Raw genomic sequence first — 14,506 nt, forward strand, 5'->3', positions numbered from 1 at the left:
TTCGCTATAAAGTTAAAAAAAAAAAAAAACTGCTTGAGCTAATTCTCTGTATGGATAACTACCAGAGGGAAGACAGCATTTGGGTAAAGAGCAACACTCTGGGATTCTCGGTAGATGGAGGATCCTGCCAAATCTACATTATTCTTTTGGACAGCTTCATTCACAATCAGTGTGTCTGACAGTTTGAGGTGGAACAGAGGAAATCGGCGTAACACACCATACCTAAAGCTTTAAGCACCAAGAATCAGATGTTCATGGGCAGAGAGGAACCACGCATGCATGTGGACTTGCTGAGCTCAAGGCCTATCCATCAGGAGGTAATGGTGGATACAAGAAACGAGTAGCACAATTCAGAACAGTTCAAGGGATGAAAAATGTAATGTTCAGACTATGAAATTCAAAACAATATTGTATTAACAAAAACACAATGTGATCAAAAATAGGCTTCAATACCATGAAAAGCAGAAGGTTGGGTGCACCGTTCAAAATGGCCCAGAATAAAAGGACATTTTAAACATCCCCAAACTCTATTGTTACACTCAAATGTGCAACTGTCTATGGATGTCTGTAGAAGAACTATTCTCAGTAAGAGTTACATGCTCGTTGAGTCATGGCTAGTAGGGGAATTATAACAACTGCACAAAGCTGCCTGTGGTGTCAGGATGGAGGAAAGTTCTCGCAAACGATGAGTTGCAAGTGGAATCTAATTAAGTATTGAGCGCATTGGGGGGACGACTGGTGTGGGTTGTGGTTATTGTCAATCATAATGTTTGAGGCAGAAACATGTTCTGGGTGGGAGCTAGTAAGAATAAGCCATGTTACAACGCACACATTTACAACAAGGTCATTATATCGACCGCGTTGTTACATCATATACCATTACAACGCAAGTTGTTTCAACGACTTGGTGTTGGGGGGGGGGGGGAGGCGCTGGAGTTTGGAATAGTATAATTTACTATTCCAACTCCAGTCTGTGCAACAGTAGGGAAGGTGTTGGATTTTAAATCCAACACCTTTTGTCCCCTACAGCAAGTCGTTAATGACTTGCATGGTATGCGATGTAACAAAGCGGTCGATGTAATGACCGCGTTCTAATGGAATGCATTGTATCACATTCATTGTAAACGATGTTTACTGTGTAAACCAGAGCCAAAGCAAGAAACAAGACCTTGATTTGTTATAGTGAGGGCTCTCTGGCTGTTTTTTTTGTGGGTGCAGTAAATTCTTGGAGGAATCGATTCTTCGGGGGATGATCCACAAAGACCCAACTCCCTCAGATTCTATGATGCTATCATGGAGAGTAATAGCCTTTTCTTGTTAAAGCCTAGTTTGTATTGAGGCAACACCACCAATTACATGTTCTTGTATAAACATTGCCTTTAAACTTCTTTTTTTTTTTAAATGACAACTTATGAATGCCTCTCTAGTAGGCTACTTATATTATGCACATTCTATCTCACGTCAAAGTGCTTTTAAGGCACCAGTAAATGTCCATCAATCATAATGATATATCAGGCACGGATAATGATTTTGTGAAGTATGATCAAATTGGTCTCTTCATTCAACTGTTTAGGTACAGAGATCCAAAGCTTAGAGACATGAGCCTCTAGAAGGCCCCATTGCTCATCTCATTAGAATTTCGACACTGCAAAGAGCTTCGAAGATTTAGACCAAAGATTGACCACACATGTGTAAGCAGAATTTGACCAGCACTTGATTGTCAGTACAGAGATTTCCCAAGACTCAACAGGCAAGGCTGGTCAAAATGTTCCCATCAATCATCTCAGCAGAAAAGCCAATCCTGTCCTGGACATGCCTTAAGCCCGTACTAGGATGTCTGTTAAGAGAGTCACAGCAACACAGGAGCATTCTAAAGTTGTGTGAAGCCCAAAACATGCACAATTATGGGCATGACAAAGAGGTTGATTGACATAACCTGCTTAGTGCCTTGACCAGGCTTCACAATGTTCATCTTTCACTTTCAATGCACACAATTTTGACTCTACCAGATAGCACAAGATGTCTGGTTACAAAATACCTATTGTGTGTTTACCAGGAACTTACGGGGGTGCTTACTACCAGCTGGCTTTATGGTCAGTCTGATTTTCATCCTTTGCATTCTGTGGCTTGCTTGTCCCACCTTGTCAATCTTGTGTTTGTCTGGACCACAACCTCTTTACAGACTCTCTGATTGGATATCCTCCATCTTTCCATTGCTCACTTTTTGGAAACTACTTTTTAGGTTTCGTAACCTGGCGAGGGGCGAAGCCACTCCCAGATCGAAATCTGTTGTTTCTAATAGTGAGGTTAGGACAGCCTCTGTTTCCAATTGGCTAGCTCCATAAATGGAGGCTAGCCATTGGGAGGCAGAGGCTGTCAATCGCGCTTTCTCCTGAAAACGCGATTCGGGGGCGTTTCTGGTGCTTTTTTTAAGCCCCGCCCCTTTGTCCCGGGCCGCGCTGCGATTGGCTGCCGGCCCGGGACACCCCCGTGACGTCATTCCCGGGCCGCGCTGTGATTGGCTGCCGGCCCGGGACACCCCCGTGACGTCAGCCAATCACAGCGCGGCCCGGGACCTGACTTGTTTTTTTCGTCGCCTGAATACATTCGGGTTTGAAAAGGCGCCGTCTCTTGTGCCAGCACGCGGCCGCCACCCCTGCTTCACGCACTGGGACTATGGCAGGGACATTGTGTCTGAAGCAGATCTGTAGTAGGTGACACCACAGCGAGGAGCAGTGCTTTTCTTCCGTCACAAGGGCATCACCCGCTCCCCTCACAGGAGCTGTCGGTGACGCTGCGCACCTCAGATGAGTGATGCAGCCGCGCTGTTCACGGTTCTCGTGGTAGGTAGGCCGACAGCGTCTGTCACCCAAACCCCCGCGCTTTCCCGCCGCCTTTCTGAGGTTTGCACCGCCCGTCGCTCGGCAGAGTTGTCTCCTTGCGTGTGAGTCCGTGTGGGCCGCCGTTTGCCAGAGCCCTGCCTCGCTCCTACCCTGCTCTTGGAAGCTGTGAACAGGTGCGTGTTTGCGGCGGGCATGTGAGGTTATTCAAGCTGCCTTAGTGCTTGTCTCCGAGAAAGTGGGTTGTGCCATCATCCACCTGCAAGCGGTCGTCCAAAGTAACTCTGCTCGGGAGCATTGCCAAAGGCCCCCAGGCGTACGCATACTGGAGGGGGCCCCCTCAGCCCCTGCTTATGTGAGTGTGAGGGCCCCTTCAGCATACCTTGCAGGGGGCCCGCTCACGTTTTGTTACGCCACCTCAGGGGCGTAACACAAGCCCCCGCATTACTTAATACATGTGCCGGCACTGCTGCAGTCGCACAAAGTAGGCTCTGAAAAATGGCGCGCACTGCGCAGCGCGGGCCCCGGCTGGGGCCCCTGCGAGCATTGGAAATGGTGCGGCCGGGGCCCCTGGGAGTCTTCAAAATAGTGCGGGCCCCGGCCGGAGCCCCTGCGCGAGTATTCTAAATGGTGCGGTGCAGCCGGGGCCCCGAGAGACGAGAGTCTAGTTGAAGTTCGAAATGGTGGGGGGTGCCCTGCCGGGGGCCGTCAGCCGTGTGAGTGAGCAGGCTGCGGCAGTGGCACTTATGTTGTCTGCCCGCACTGCGTTGTGAAGTGTATAACGCTCAGTCTCCGTTGTTAGTTTATGTATCTTTAATGCTCTGGGCAATGTTCGCCTCCGTCCGCCATTCATCAGGCAGGCCTTGGGGTGTGGAACCGACGGTTTCGATTTTTGTGGTGTCGCTCTGTGGTCACACTCACACACTGTGCCCTTGGCAGTGAATTTTGCCAGTTAGTTGGCACAGCTGCCACCTGCTCTTTCATAGAAGTCTAGGTGCTGTTTTTTTAGGGTACACAGCGGGTTATTTTCACGCACATGCACTCTCTCTACACAGAGTAACCCTCTGCCCATGGGCGCCGAATCGCGCAGAGAGGCTGGCACAGCACGGCACTTGCTTCTTTGGGCCGAGATTATATTTTTGGAAAAGGGATGGGGTGGTTTGAGAAAGTAGATGTATGAAGTGCGATCCCCCACGAGCCTCTTAAACGCACTCACCTCAATATATGACGCCGCCCAGTCTCTGCCTGGCACTGCTTTTATTATTTCTCGGGGTCTAATTTTGTTAGGGGGAAGCGATAGCGTTGCTAAGTGTTTAGAGAAGTTGTGTTCAGTATGCCAATGTGCTAGTTACCACCCACCCTGTTCAAAACCCTCCCCACCCCATTTGGGTCGTATAGCGCCAGGCTCGCCCACAGCGCTATATAAACATACACACACGCACACACACACACACGTGCAGGCACACACACACATTTTTAAGACAAATGTGTTTACCAAGTTGTAATTCTTCAGATTTTAAATCCCAGCACAAGTAAGTGGAAATCAGAGTGACTCGTTCCTCGCTTCGGCAGCTGTGGCCCGGCCCCTACCTGGCTAACATTGCGCCCCCCTTCCCGCCTCAACCCCTGTCTGCCTTCAAGTTCTGCCCGGTGGCGGTGCCCGCCTTCTGCCCATAACCTGAGCTCGCCTCGCGCCGCCCTAGAGAGTCTGAGCTGCAGCCTCCTCAGGCCAGGTCCAGCAGCAGGCCCCCAGCCCAGGTGAGTGAGTCTCCTCTGCTTCAGTTCACACATGGTCTGAGTTGACCCAGGATAGAGGCAGCAGCACTGAAGCAGGGGTCAGGGAGTGGTTCGGGCCGGGGTGGGGGGGCGAGGAGGACCGTGACCGTCGTCGGACGGACTGTTAAGGTAAGGGCAAGGGGTCACTAGTCTCTGCTTGCAGAAAAGCCCTCCTGCGCATTTGATTTTGGTTCCTTTTTTTATTTACAGCACCCACATCTTGGATCAGTAAATAAATAACATAGCTGCCCAGGTTTCCAATTGCGATGTGTGACATTTTCATATTTTCAGTATAATTATGAGTGACATTTGAATGACTATGAGTGACATTTTCTTGTGAGCGAAATCATGCAATGAATATGAAATTACACCTAACGAGAAACTAAGCACCAGACATAAAAGAAAGACCGGAGTCTAAGCAGGGGAGAGCAGAGTTATAGGAATTATGAGAGTGCTGTCATCATTCTGATTTAGCAGAACCCCGACTCGAGCTCACTGCAGAACATCCATGGCGTGGAGAGGGAAGTAAAGAATGTGGGTGTGGTGGGAAAGCTTGGATTGTTGTAAGTCACAAGTTGTAACCCCTGATAGCATTGGATGGAGGGAATGAGAACAAGCATTTACAATGCAACGGTTTCGCCTTTGGAAAAGTTTGAGCTATTGGCATTGTAAATGACAACATTTGTATTTGTGTTGGTTTTGAAAACAGATAAATAAATGGCATTGTCCTTTACATTGCCAATCGCTCTAACTTTTCCAAAGGCGAAACCGTTGCATTGTAAATGCTTGTTTCTTTTTGCCTGAGCACTCCACAAGAAAGTACGTGTTTTCCAGCTCTCTCTTTCCCTTGTTAAATAGCTGCCTACAATTTCAGTGTTTCAAGCTCTCACTCATGTGTTTTAACCCCTAACCCCTGTGTTGCTTTTTCCCTCCTCCGCCCACTCTCCACTGTTTCCCCCACCTGCTCCTCCACTGCCGTTAATGGCCACCTTTTTCTTTTTTATCGGGGGGGGGGGGGGGGGGGGGGGAGGCGCAGGCGGGGAAGGAGGGCTAGGTGCAAATCATGCTACTTTAATTTTTTTAATTTACCGATGCATCTCATATTGGTAATTAAAAAAATGGCACCCGCATCTTTTTGTAGGTGCACATGTCACCATGCATGCGTGCGCCTACAAAATTATACACTACGGCCGAGTCATCATGCCCTTTTTTTGGTTCACTTTTGGTGATGCTGCGCCGCATCCTGTCGATGCTGTACAGCATTGCCAAAAGGCAAATCAGACATGTCCCAAAGGCGAGACCTACTGGCTTTGCCAATGCTTATTATTATTGATTGCAATCACACAGAGCGCGCAGGTGAAGTTGCTCCCAGTGAAGGTCCCAGCCGAGGTCAATCTATATACAAAATCAGGGTTACAACATGAATGTCGGGTTATTAGGGGCCATTAAAACAAATCAATCATGTCTTTAATTTACCAATCATAGAGAGAGTGGTAATCTGCAGCAGTAGGGGCCTCTTAGGATGCACCAGCAAGGCAAGCAGGACTCCGATTAGGTGGTAAAGGGACAACACTAAAAGGACTCGTGTCCTAGAATGGCAAAACCCCTGCCCAGGCTTGACACAGTCTGGGCGAGCAAAACCCAAGCAGGGCGACGGCAGGGGAAAGGACACTGACTACTGCCTGCCATCGATTACAGGGGATTTGTGGACCAGAACATATTACTTTCTGTTTTCTTCGTTTTCTCTGCAAACCCGTGGAATGAGTTCCTTGGAATCCAATCTCTTTGAGCAATTAAAGTTCATAAAAAGAGTTTATAAAGCACCAGGCAGAAGTCATGCCCTAGGACAGTAACCAAAAACGAATGACCCAGCACGTCATATGCATAATGAACCACATTAATTTTTACAGAGCAGGAGACAGGGCCGGACTGCTGTTTATTCCATCGGTCATTTCCCCAGTGGGTTCAAGCAATTGGAGGCTGGTTTTTGACGGTAAGGGTCGCTGCTGGTGTTTCTGTCACTATCTATAGCGCGCCCAGGTAATGAGAGAGAAAGAGAGAGAAAAAAGAAAAAAGAAAAAAAAAAAAAAAAAAACCCACAGAGCTGCTTTCGGTTCCCAGTTCAGCATTGGCATGAGAGCGCGTTACAAATATAAGCCTCTCGTTTCGCATTCCAAATTGTGTAACCCTACCCCACGTCAGCTTCTGACGGCCAAATAAAATTATGGCGTCTGGAGTTGCTAGAGGAGGGCTCTGCATGCCCCCCACTTCTCACCCTGGCATTTAAAGTGCATTACCACGGACATTTAAAAAAATATGAGATTACACACTACCGATCGCATTTCCATCCCATCTGGAAACTTTACATTTCGTGTTTTACTTATATCCCGGAAAAAGTCAGGCATTCCTGCACTTATTCTCAAATTCAGCTGGTTTTACTGGTTAACAGTAACAAAAACAAGACAACTGCCCGACAAATGATCCTAATAGTCACTTTTTGTCCCACTTCTCCAAGCTTTAGGAAATTGTTAGGAGAGGAACTCTGGACTGAAATATTAGCCACGTCATATTTTCCACTGAAATGCGTTGAACTATATTTGTTTCTTCAAAAAAAAAAAAAAGAATGGCATTCTCATTGGAGGGATTATTCTACCCTAGTGCCTACAGTCTTTCAAGGTCCAGGCCTCCTGTATTGTAGGTCTCCCCTACTAGACACTGCATGCGCTCTCTGTTGCAAGGCGTCCTGTTCGCTTACAGTGGGCTTCGACTCCATTAATTACTTACCATTGATTGCATTCACTGTCACACATCTGCATGATTCTTACTCATTAGCTTGTGTGGGTTTTCCTTCCTCCTTCCTCTTGTTAAATGCCTTTCTTGAAGCACGGATGCATTACCTTAATTTCTCCACTCCTCATTTTTAGGGCACGACTTTTTTCTTTTTATTTAAGCACTCCATAAGAGTGCATGTGTTTTCCAGTTGTCTCCCTAGTGTGTTTTTGTTACCCCGCCCACGCTCAGTGTTGTGGTCTCTCTCTTGTGCTTTTCCTCCAACCGCTCCCATTGTCCTCTCGCCCGCTTACTTTTTATTTCCTTTCCCTGTTAGTTTGCTCCCCGCCCTGCTGCTTACCCCTCCACATCAGGCCCCTCCCATGTTGCTTCCCACATGCCGATCCTCTGTGATTTGGCTCTCCTCCTCCTCCTCCGCATGCTGCTGCCTCTCACCTGCGTTTCTCTGTTTACGGTGGACGCCCTGAGGATATCTTGACCGGCTCGTTGGGGAGTAAATGACCTGCACACATTTTGGTTCAACTTCACCGGGCCTCAAATACTGTAGCTACACTGCTAAAGGGGCATGGTGGAACCATGAGTTCTACCCACATTCACAATCTGGGGTGTCACAGTGGAGGTCAGGCCATCAGCTTTCTTTTACTGTAGTGCACAACTCCCCCACCCCTGACACACTATATTTGCTGTGCTCCAGCCCTGCCAGGAATGCTTCAGAGTGAGTGCCACAGAGGAGCAAAGCGATCTCTTCTTCTATCCATGCCACAAGTTTCAGATTTCACTTCAAAGGCTCTACATTTTTACAATTTTTAGTTCCCGCCTATGAGACAGGTTTCAGCTATCTATAGGCAAAAGCATATTGTTGACCACAGTGCTATAAGTAGGGTGAAAAGGGTGGGTTTAGGGGGGGGTCTTGCTAAAACAGGTGTGGCATACTTAAGGGCATGGCTTAAAACATGTGCACTACAACCTTGACTTTGCACACCATGCTGCCTGACCATGATTTAAGTCCTCTTTGGGAGTTTTCTGCTATTGCAACCAGACATATCACACAACAAACATATGTCTAATCAAGCCAGACCTATTGGCTTTGCGAGTGCTTGGTAGCAATATAATATAAATGAGTAACAATGATTTTGTTGTAAATAGTAAGAACTGGGCATTGCAAAATGGTACATATGTGACCATCACTATGCGTGCAATGGAGAGAGGTCAAGAATTAGATAGGCATGTCATCTGAACACTGTTGTGGCGCAGTGACTCACACTGCCTTAACCCTCGGCTCCAGAGTCTCAATCGCGCCCCATTATGAACACCTGCCCACAACCAGAAATCACCCAGACACCTAAATGTGACTCAACTCGCATGTACCGTACAAGCATCGGAAAACCCAATGGCTCATCCGTTCAGAACGGAGACCTTGATTTTGCCAATACTTAGCAAAGGCAATTTCTTTTTATTTATTTTTTTATTTTTAAATTCTTTATTAGGAAGTATATCAGGATGATACATTCAGCATTTCAAGAAACAAATGTAAACAAACACCTTCTCCTTACTGGTTGTCATTAGTACTAATTGGATCTCCGCCGTTACATCACATCACTGTATCATCGTGCATAGGACTTCATTCCTATTTATTTTTATTTATTTTGAAAGTTTTATATAGCGCGAACAAGATCTTTGCAGATATCAGAGCGCTTTACAAAGCAGGGCATACCAACAAGAGAGTGAAACTCAAATCATTAGGGAGTAAAGTAAAACAGGTACATCAATATGCAGATATTACAGATAGATGTGTGCATATATAGTCAGGTAAGTCAATAATACAGGAAAAACACATCGTCGTAGTGATCAGGCAGAATAATACAGAATGGTGCAGAGTCTATACGGATAACGTTAATAGGTCAAGTGTCAAGTGTATTTGGCCATGAGAATAGCTTTTACTTCTTTCTTAAAAAGTGTGATGGAGGAGATAAGCCTGGTTTCAGGAGGGAGTGAGTTCCAGATCCTGGGTGCCATTCCTGAGAAGGAGCGTTTATAAGTTTTTTCCTTACGGAATCTTCGAGGTTTTAGCAGAAGATTGTTAGTGCCTCTGGTGTTTCTAGAGCCGCCAGAGATTGACAGCTTCTGAGCGAGGTATCCGGGAGAGCTCAGATGTACAGCCTTGTGTGTCATGCAGGCGATTTTCAGGTGAATTCTGGCTTCCAAAGGCAGCCAGTTCAAGGATTTCAAGTCAGGGGAGATATGTGAGTGTTTTTTTGACCCCGTGATGAGTCTCGCTGCAGCGTTTAGAGAAGCTCTTAGGGGTGCAGTAGTGGTTAACGGAAGACCGCAGAGGGCGATGCTGCCGTAGTCAATTCGCGGGATTACTAGTGCTTGTACTGCAGTTTGGAAGTCTTTGGTTGGCAGGAAGTCTTTCCCTGTCTTTCCCTTCCCACCTCCCTCACCCCCATAGCACATCCCAGCCAGAGTAGTCACTATATGCCCCCCAACAACCATCCTTTAATGGTAAAAAACTGCACCTCTGTGCCAAGTTCACTATATATTGTCAGCATTGTGCCTCTACCTCCCTGTGTCACCGTCAACCAATCCCCACCCTGCCCAATGGTTGTTCCTGGGTATATACTGCACAACACATACACTTACACTACATCCGGCTATGGGTCATTTTCGGGTTCCTCTGTGGACTGCGGTGGTTCACAAACAAAGGCAATTTCAATTACAAAAGAATATTGCACAAAAGCAAAGAGTTTACAAATGTTAACAAACTCAATGCCCTTACTTCCGTAAAAGATTCTATGTATATACTTTAACACTGCTAAAACCATTGTCAAAGCCAAAAGGTCCCAAAGGCGAGAGCTACTGGCTTTTATTCATTACTACACATTTTCAATTTGTGGCAGGTCTGTACTGATGTCATTCGAGTGAGTGGCAGCTTATGTTGCATGACAACCTAATAAGGACAGTTGCTAAAGAAATTCAAGGAACATCCTACATATATGTTGAAACACTGCTCCACTTTTTGCTGATTAACTTTCTTCATATTCATAAACAAATTTGGGAAGCTAGATACAGAAATGAAATACTGGAGTCCTGGCAATCCACACGATCGACAGATTACTATTCAAGACTTGAAACGAAGTTTTAGGTACTGGTCTTATTTTGTAATTTTGGAGAACAGTTGTGGAGACTAGTACAGTATGAAAAGACCAAAGAGCACATTATAGCTGCTGCACATGAAAAGCTTATTATTTTAAGTACATTATTTCCGCACCTGTTTCTCCCCACAACGTATCGGCACCATTAATGTCCACTGCATGTTCCGTTTCCAAGCTCAGTAGCATACGAACAACCTGTTAGAATGCAAAAAATACCTTATGATGTAAAATACAGTACGATATTTCTTTGATATGACATTGAGTGCACTAACTGAATCATAAATTAATGTTTTTTTCCTTTGAGATGTGCTTATCATAACAAGAAAGGCAATCAAGGTTAAATAAATCGGCAAAAAGGTTCAGTTTGTAGGTCGGGTCGCCTCACAAGCATCACTGAATATAGAAAAATAAACAAGTAAATAAAAAATATATAAATACAGTAGCGATTGTGAACAGATCATGGCTTCAGCTACCAACAGCTTCAACATCGCCCCTTCAAATGATGAAGCAAAGGAAACATAGAGCCTGAAAATACCACAAACAACAACAAAAAACATAACATTTAGAAAAGTTTTACATTGCAAATATTTGTATATTCTTCGAACAGCGATACCTGTTTTTAGTCTGTGACTAACACAGGATTTTGGAATTCACCACTAATTTTATTTTTCAGAACTTCTTCATCTTTGGAAATTGCCACTGCACCAATCTGTAGATTTGTGAAGCAATACCTGCCGACAGTGATGTGATGATGGACCCACTGGCCTGTGTCTCATCCACCATGGCTTATTACTCCAATGAGTTTAGGAACCGACCACATGCAAGTACTTCAGTACAATGGTGAATAGTTATGGGCCAGTGTTATGATTAGATAAAGTGATGTAAGAGGAACAGAAACAGGAGACACTTAAAATGTTACCTTTATTCACGCACTATACATCTCTTACCTCCTCCCACGCCCATGACGAGCTCAGCTCGTCATGAGCCACAGTTCTCGTGCGCTCATGACGAGCTGAGCTCTTCACAGCCGTCAGAACGCTCACACGTGGGGATAATTCCCCTGCTGTGCTGAGCGTTCGATTGACGAGCTCAGCTCGTCATGAGCACACGAGAACCGAGGGTCATGACGAGCTGAAACGGGAACCGTGGCTCATGACGAGCTGAGCTCGTCATGAGCACCGGGGCGCAGTGCGCGCCCCCTCTCCCCCCAGCACAGCAGGGGGATCCTGCCAGCAGCAAAGGGGTTAATCCTGCATGTATACTATAGATGTGAAAAGAAGAGGCATTCAGTAGACTTTCACACAGAAAAAACAGAACTGAAAATTCTAGGCCACCCCTCCCTCCCCTCACTGTTGTCTCTTTTTAACTGTGCATCCACACAGTAGTGGGTGGTGAACCAGTGCATGGATTGCCAAGTTGTTCCAGCACAAATGTCTGACAGTGAAAAACACTGCTTAGAAAGCGAATGAGGGACCCTTCTTTCTAACAGAGGGTGCATCTGGCTTTCTTAAAAACATTTTCCCCGCTAAAATGAAGGGCAACTGAATTGTTCCCACAATCCATCTAGCTGGCAAAAGTTCAATTTTTGACAGCTTTGCCTGATGAGTTGGGTGTCCAGGTTTGCTAGTCTACAGAAAGGGGCACAGCCGATATTAAAGTTAAAGCGCCGCTTGTTTTTTTTTACAAACTAGCATTTGTAATGCAATAGGTGTCGCATTTACGAAACTCACGGAAATGCAAGACCTCAAGTATTGCAAATGCTTGTTAAATTTTAGGGTAGGTGGTGTCTGCCTGGGTGGACACGGATTCTTTACCCGTCACAAAAAAGCTTTTATAAATGATATGATGAAACCGATTTTTATGAATGCTGAGAGAGCTGCCTAACGCACACAATGAGTCGAATTGCCCAATCTACCGTAAAACAAGTGCAACAGACATTCCACAATCTCCTCTAGTAGGTGCTAGGTTGCTTGTAGCTACCAGAAAAAAATTCAGTATGTAGAACATGGCTGCAGAGTCATCAATCATAATTAACACTGCCTTTGCTGTGACTTGAGCCTGGAACGCTTGCAGGACATATCTGACAACAATACGTTAATATGAAGCTTTTGGATGCACACCCCAACCTTCAGGGAGGTGTCTGAGACCTCTGTAACATCTGAAGGTGTAGGGCAGAAAGGCATGTCCGCTGAACTATCTTGATGATGGATCTCCCAGCCAAGGGATTGCCTTCAATGTGGTAGCTGTGCCACACAGCTGAGAAGGCAAACTTTTGGAACTGAGGATCAGAAATCTTAGCAAGTGTATAAAACTGCCTACTGATCCACAAAGATAGACTGGCTCCTTATCAACAGGGCTGCCACAGCATTAGCAATATGAGCCTTAAAGGACTGGTGTCACGTGGCCCATGGGGACATTGTTGTCCTAACTAAGTTAGCATGGGCACGCTGTAGTCTGTCCGCCGCTTTGCACACATTACTACATGAGTTTATTTTTTAACTGCTTCTTTTGATGTTTTCAATTGAGAACCCGCTGCTATGTTCACGCATTGCTGGTTCCGGCGATTTAGACTGAACATTGTGAACAAGGTCGAACAACAATGCACCTTGTTATTCTGTTCTTGTCTGGCCCTAGCACCTGGACAAAACATACAGATGCAGCTGTTGTTTGGGAATACGTACTTTGGGTTTATTGGAATACACGGATAGGTGGCACACACTTTAAGAGGGACCTTTCCAGCGAGAAGAGCATGACCACTCCTATGATGTAGAATTATCGTCTATAGACCGAGGTACGGGGTCTGCAGATAACACCCAGAGATCTTCTAATACATAATCATCCTGCGTTTGTGCACGAGGAGTGAGGTTAGGATACTATGTCACTCACTATAACAGTTCCTTTTATGATCTACGGAATTGTATGTAAATGTAAATGTATGTATACTTGTAAAGCGCACTATCACCTTTCAGGCATCCTGGCGCTGTATACCGTTGTGGAACCCTTCCTGGCTTTCCCTGTGAGATGCCCCCTACTGGGCACCCCCAAGGTGAAGCCAGGCATCCTAGCGCTTTCGGAATTCCTGCTATGCGGACCGTATTTGTATTGTGCATTTTTCTGCACATTGTGGCACGTATACTGCATAATGGAGCACGTTAGTTAAAATAAATATTTTAAACTTGTTTGTGTCTCTGTCGGATCTTATTGTGGACAAGTACAAGGGTGTGTCTTGTAACCGTGATTCCTGAGAGAGTCTGGAGTGTTGTGTTCTGGGGGGGTCTAATCACTTGTCCCTCCGTAAGTGAGTAGGAGGGTAAGTGAGACACTATAGCTAGTCGGTCTTGGGCTCATGGGTACTAAGGTGGTAGGATGACTCAGTCCCTATATACTAAGATCTCATATTCCTAAGCATAGTTGTGTGTTTGCGCAGAATCCCTGCAACACTGGGATCCTTGTAGAATTTTTTTTGCCCGTGTTTCACTACTGAAGGGCAACCTGGCCTTTAACTCTTTCATTAGCCAGACCCACTAGTTCCAGCCAAATTTGTTGACTAACTCTGTAGAACCAACTGCCATTATGGTGAGGGATGCTGAACCAGTAATTCTTCTGTCATGCCCTCCATTTCCTACCATCTTTTTCTGGGTATGTCAACAGGACTGAAATAGGGTTCACTGTGTGGCTGCTGTCATCAATAAGTCAGGTTTAGAGATGGTCCTCACTCTAGCTCTGGGAAAGCCTGCTGCCTGATAAATATCTTGTCTCAAAGACATTAGCTAGATTTTTTTTTTAAAGCCTTCCCTTTCTTTCAAAGTGGCACACCAGAGGCACAGCCATCAATGTCCCCACAGGTCTCTGTCACAGTAAAAACGGGAAGCCCAGATCCTAGGCCTCTGACTGCACAGTGGGGGCAAACTCAGACAAGACCCTCTACCCATCAGTGCCTTGTAG

The 14,506-nt window shown here is 45.9% G+C and overlaps 1 protein-coding gene across 2 annotated transcripts in view; it reads right to left on the bottom strand.

The window, feature by feature from the left end:
- Nucleotides 1–14,506, bottom strand: part of TANC1 (tetratricopeptide repeat, ankyrin repeat and coiled-coil containing 1) — a 770,747-nt gene that overhangs the window by 106,401 nt on the left and 649,840 nt on the right. For both annotated transcript variants that reach the window (XM_078681701.1, XM_078681700.1), the window contains exon 18: nt 10,678–10,756. In XM_078681701.1, coding sequence (XP_078537827.1) covers nt 10,678–10,756 — 79 coding nt within the window. The remainder of the gene's footprint in view (nt 1–10,677; nt 10,757–14,506) is intronic.

The sequence above is a fragment of the Lissotriton helveticus genome, chromosome 3_1 (genome assembly GCF_964261635.1).
Source record: "Lissotriton helveticus chromosome 3_1, aLisHel1.1, whole genome shotgun sequence".
Lineage (NCBI taxonomy): Eukaryota > Metazoa > Chordata > Amphibia > Caudata > Salamandridae > Lissotriton > Lissotriton helveticus.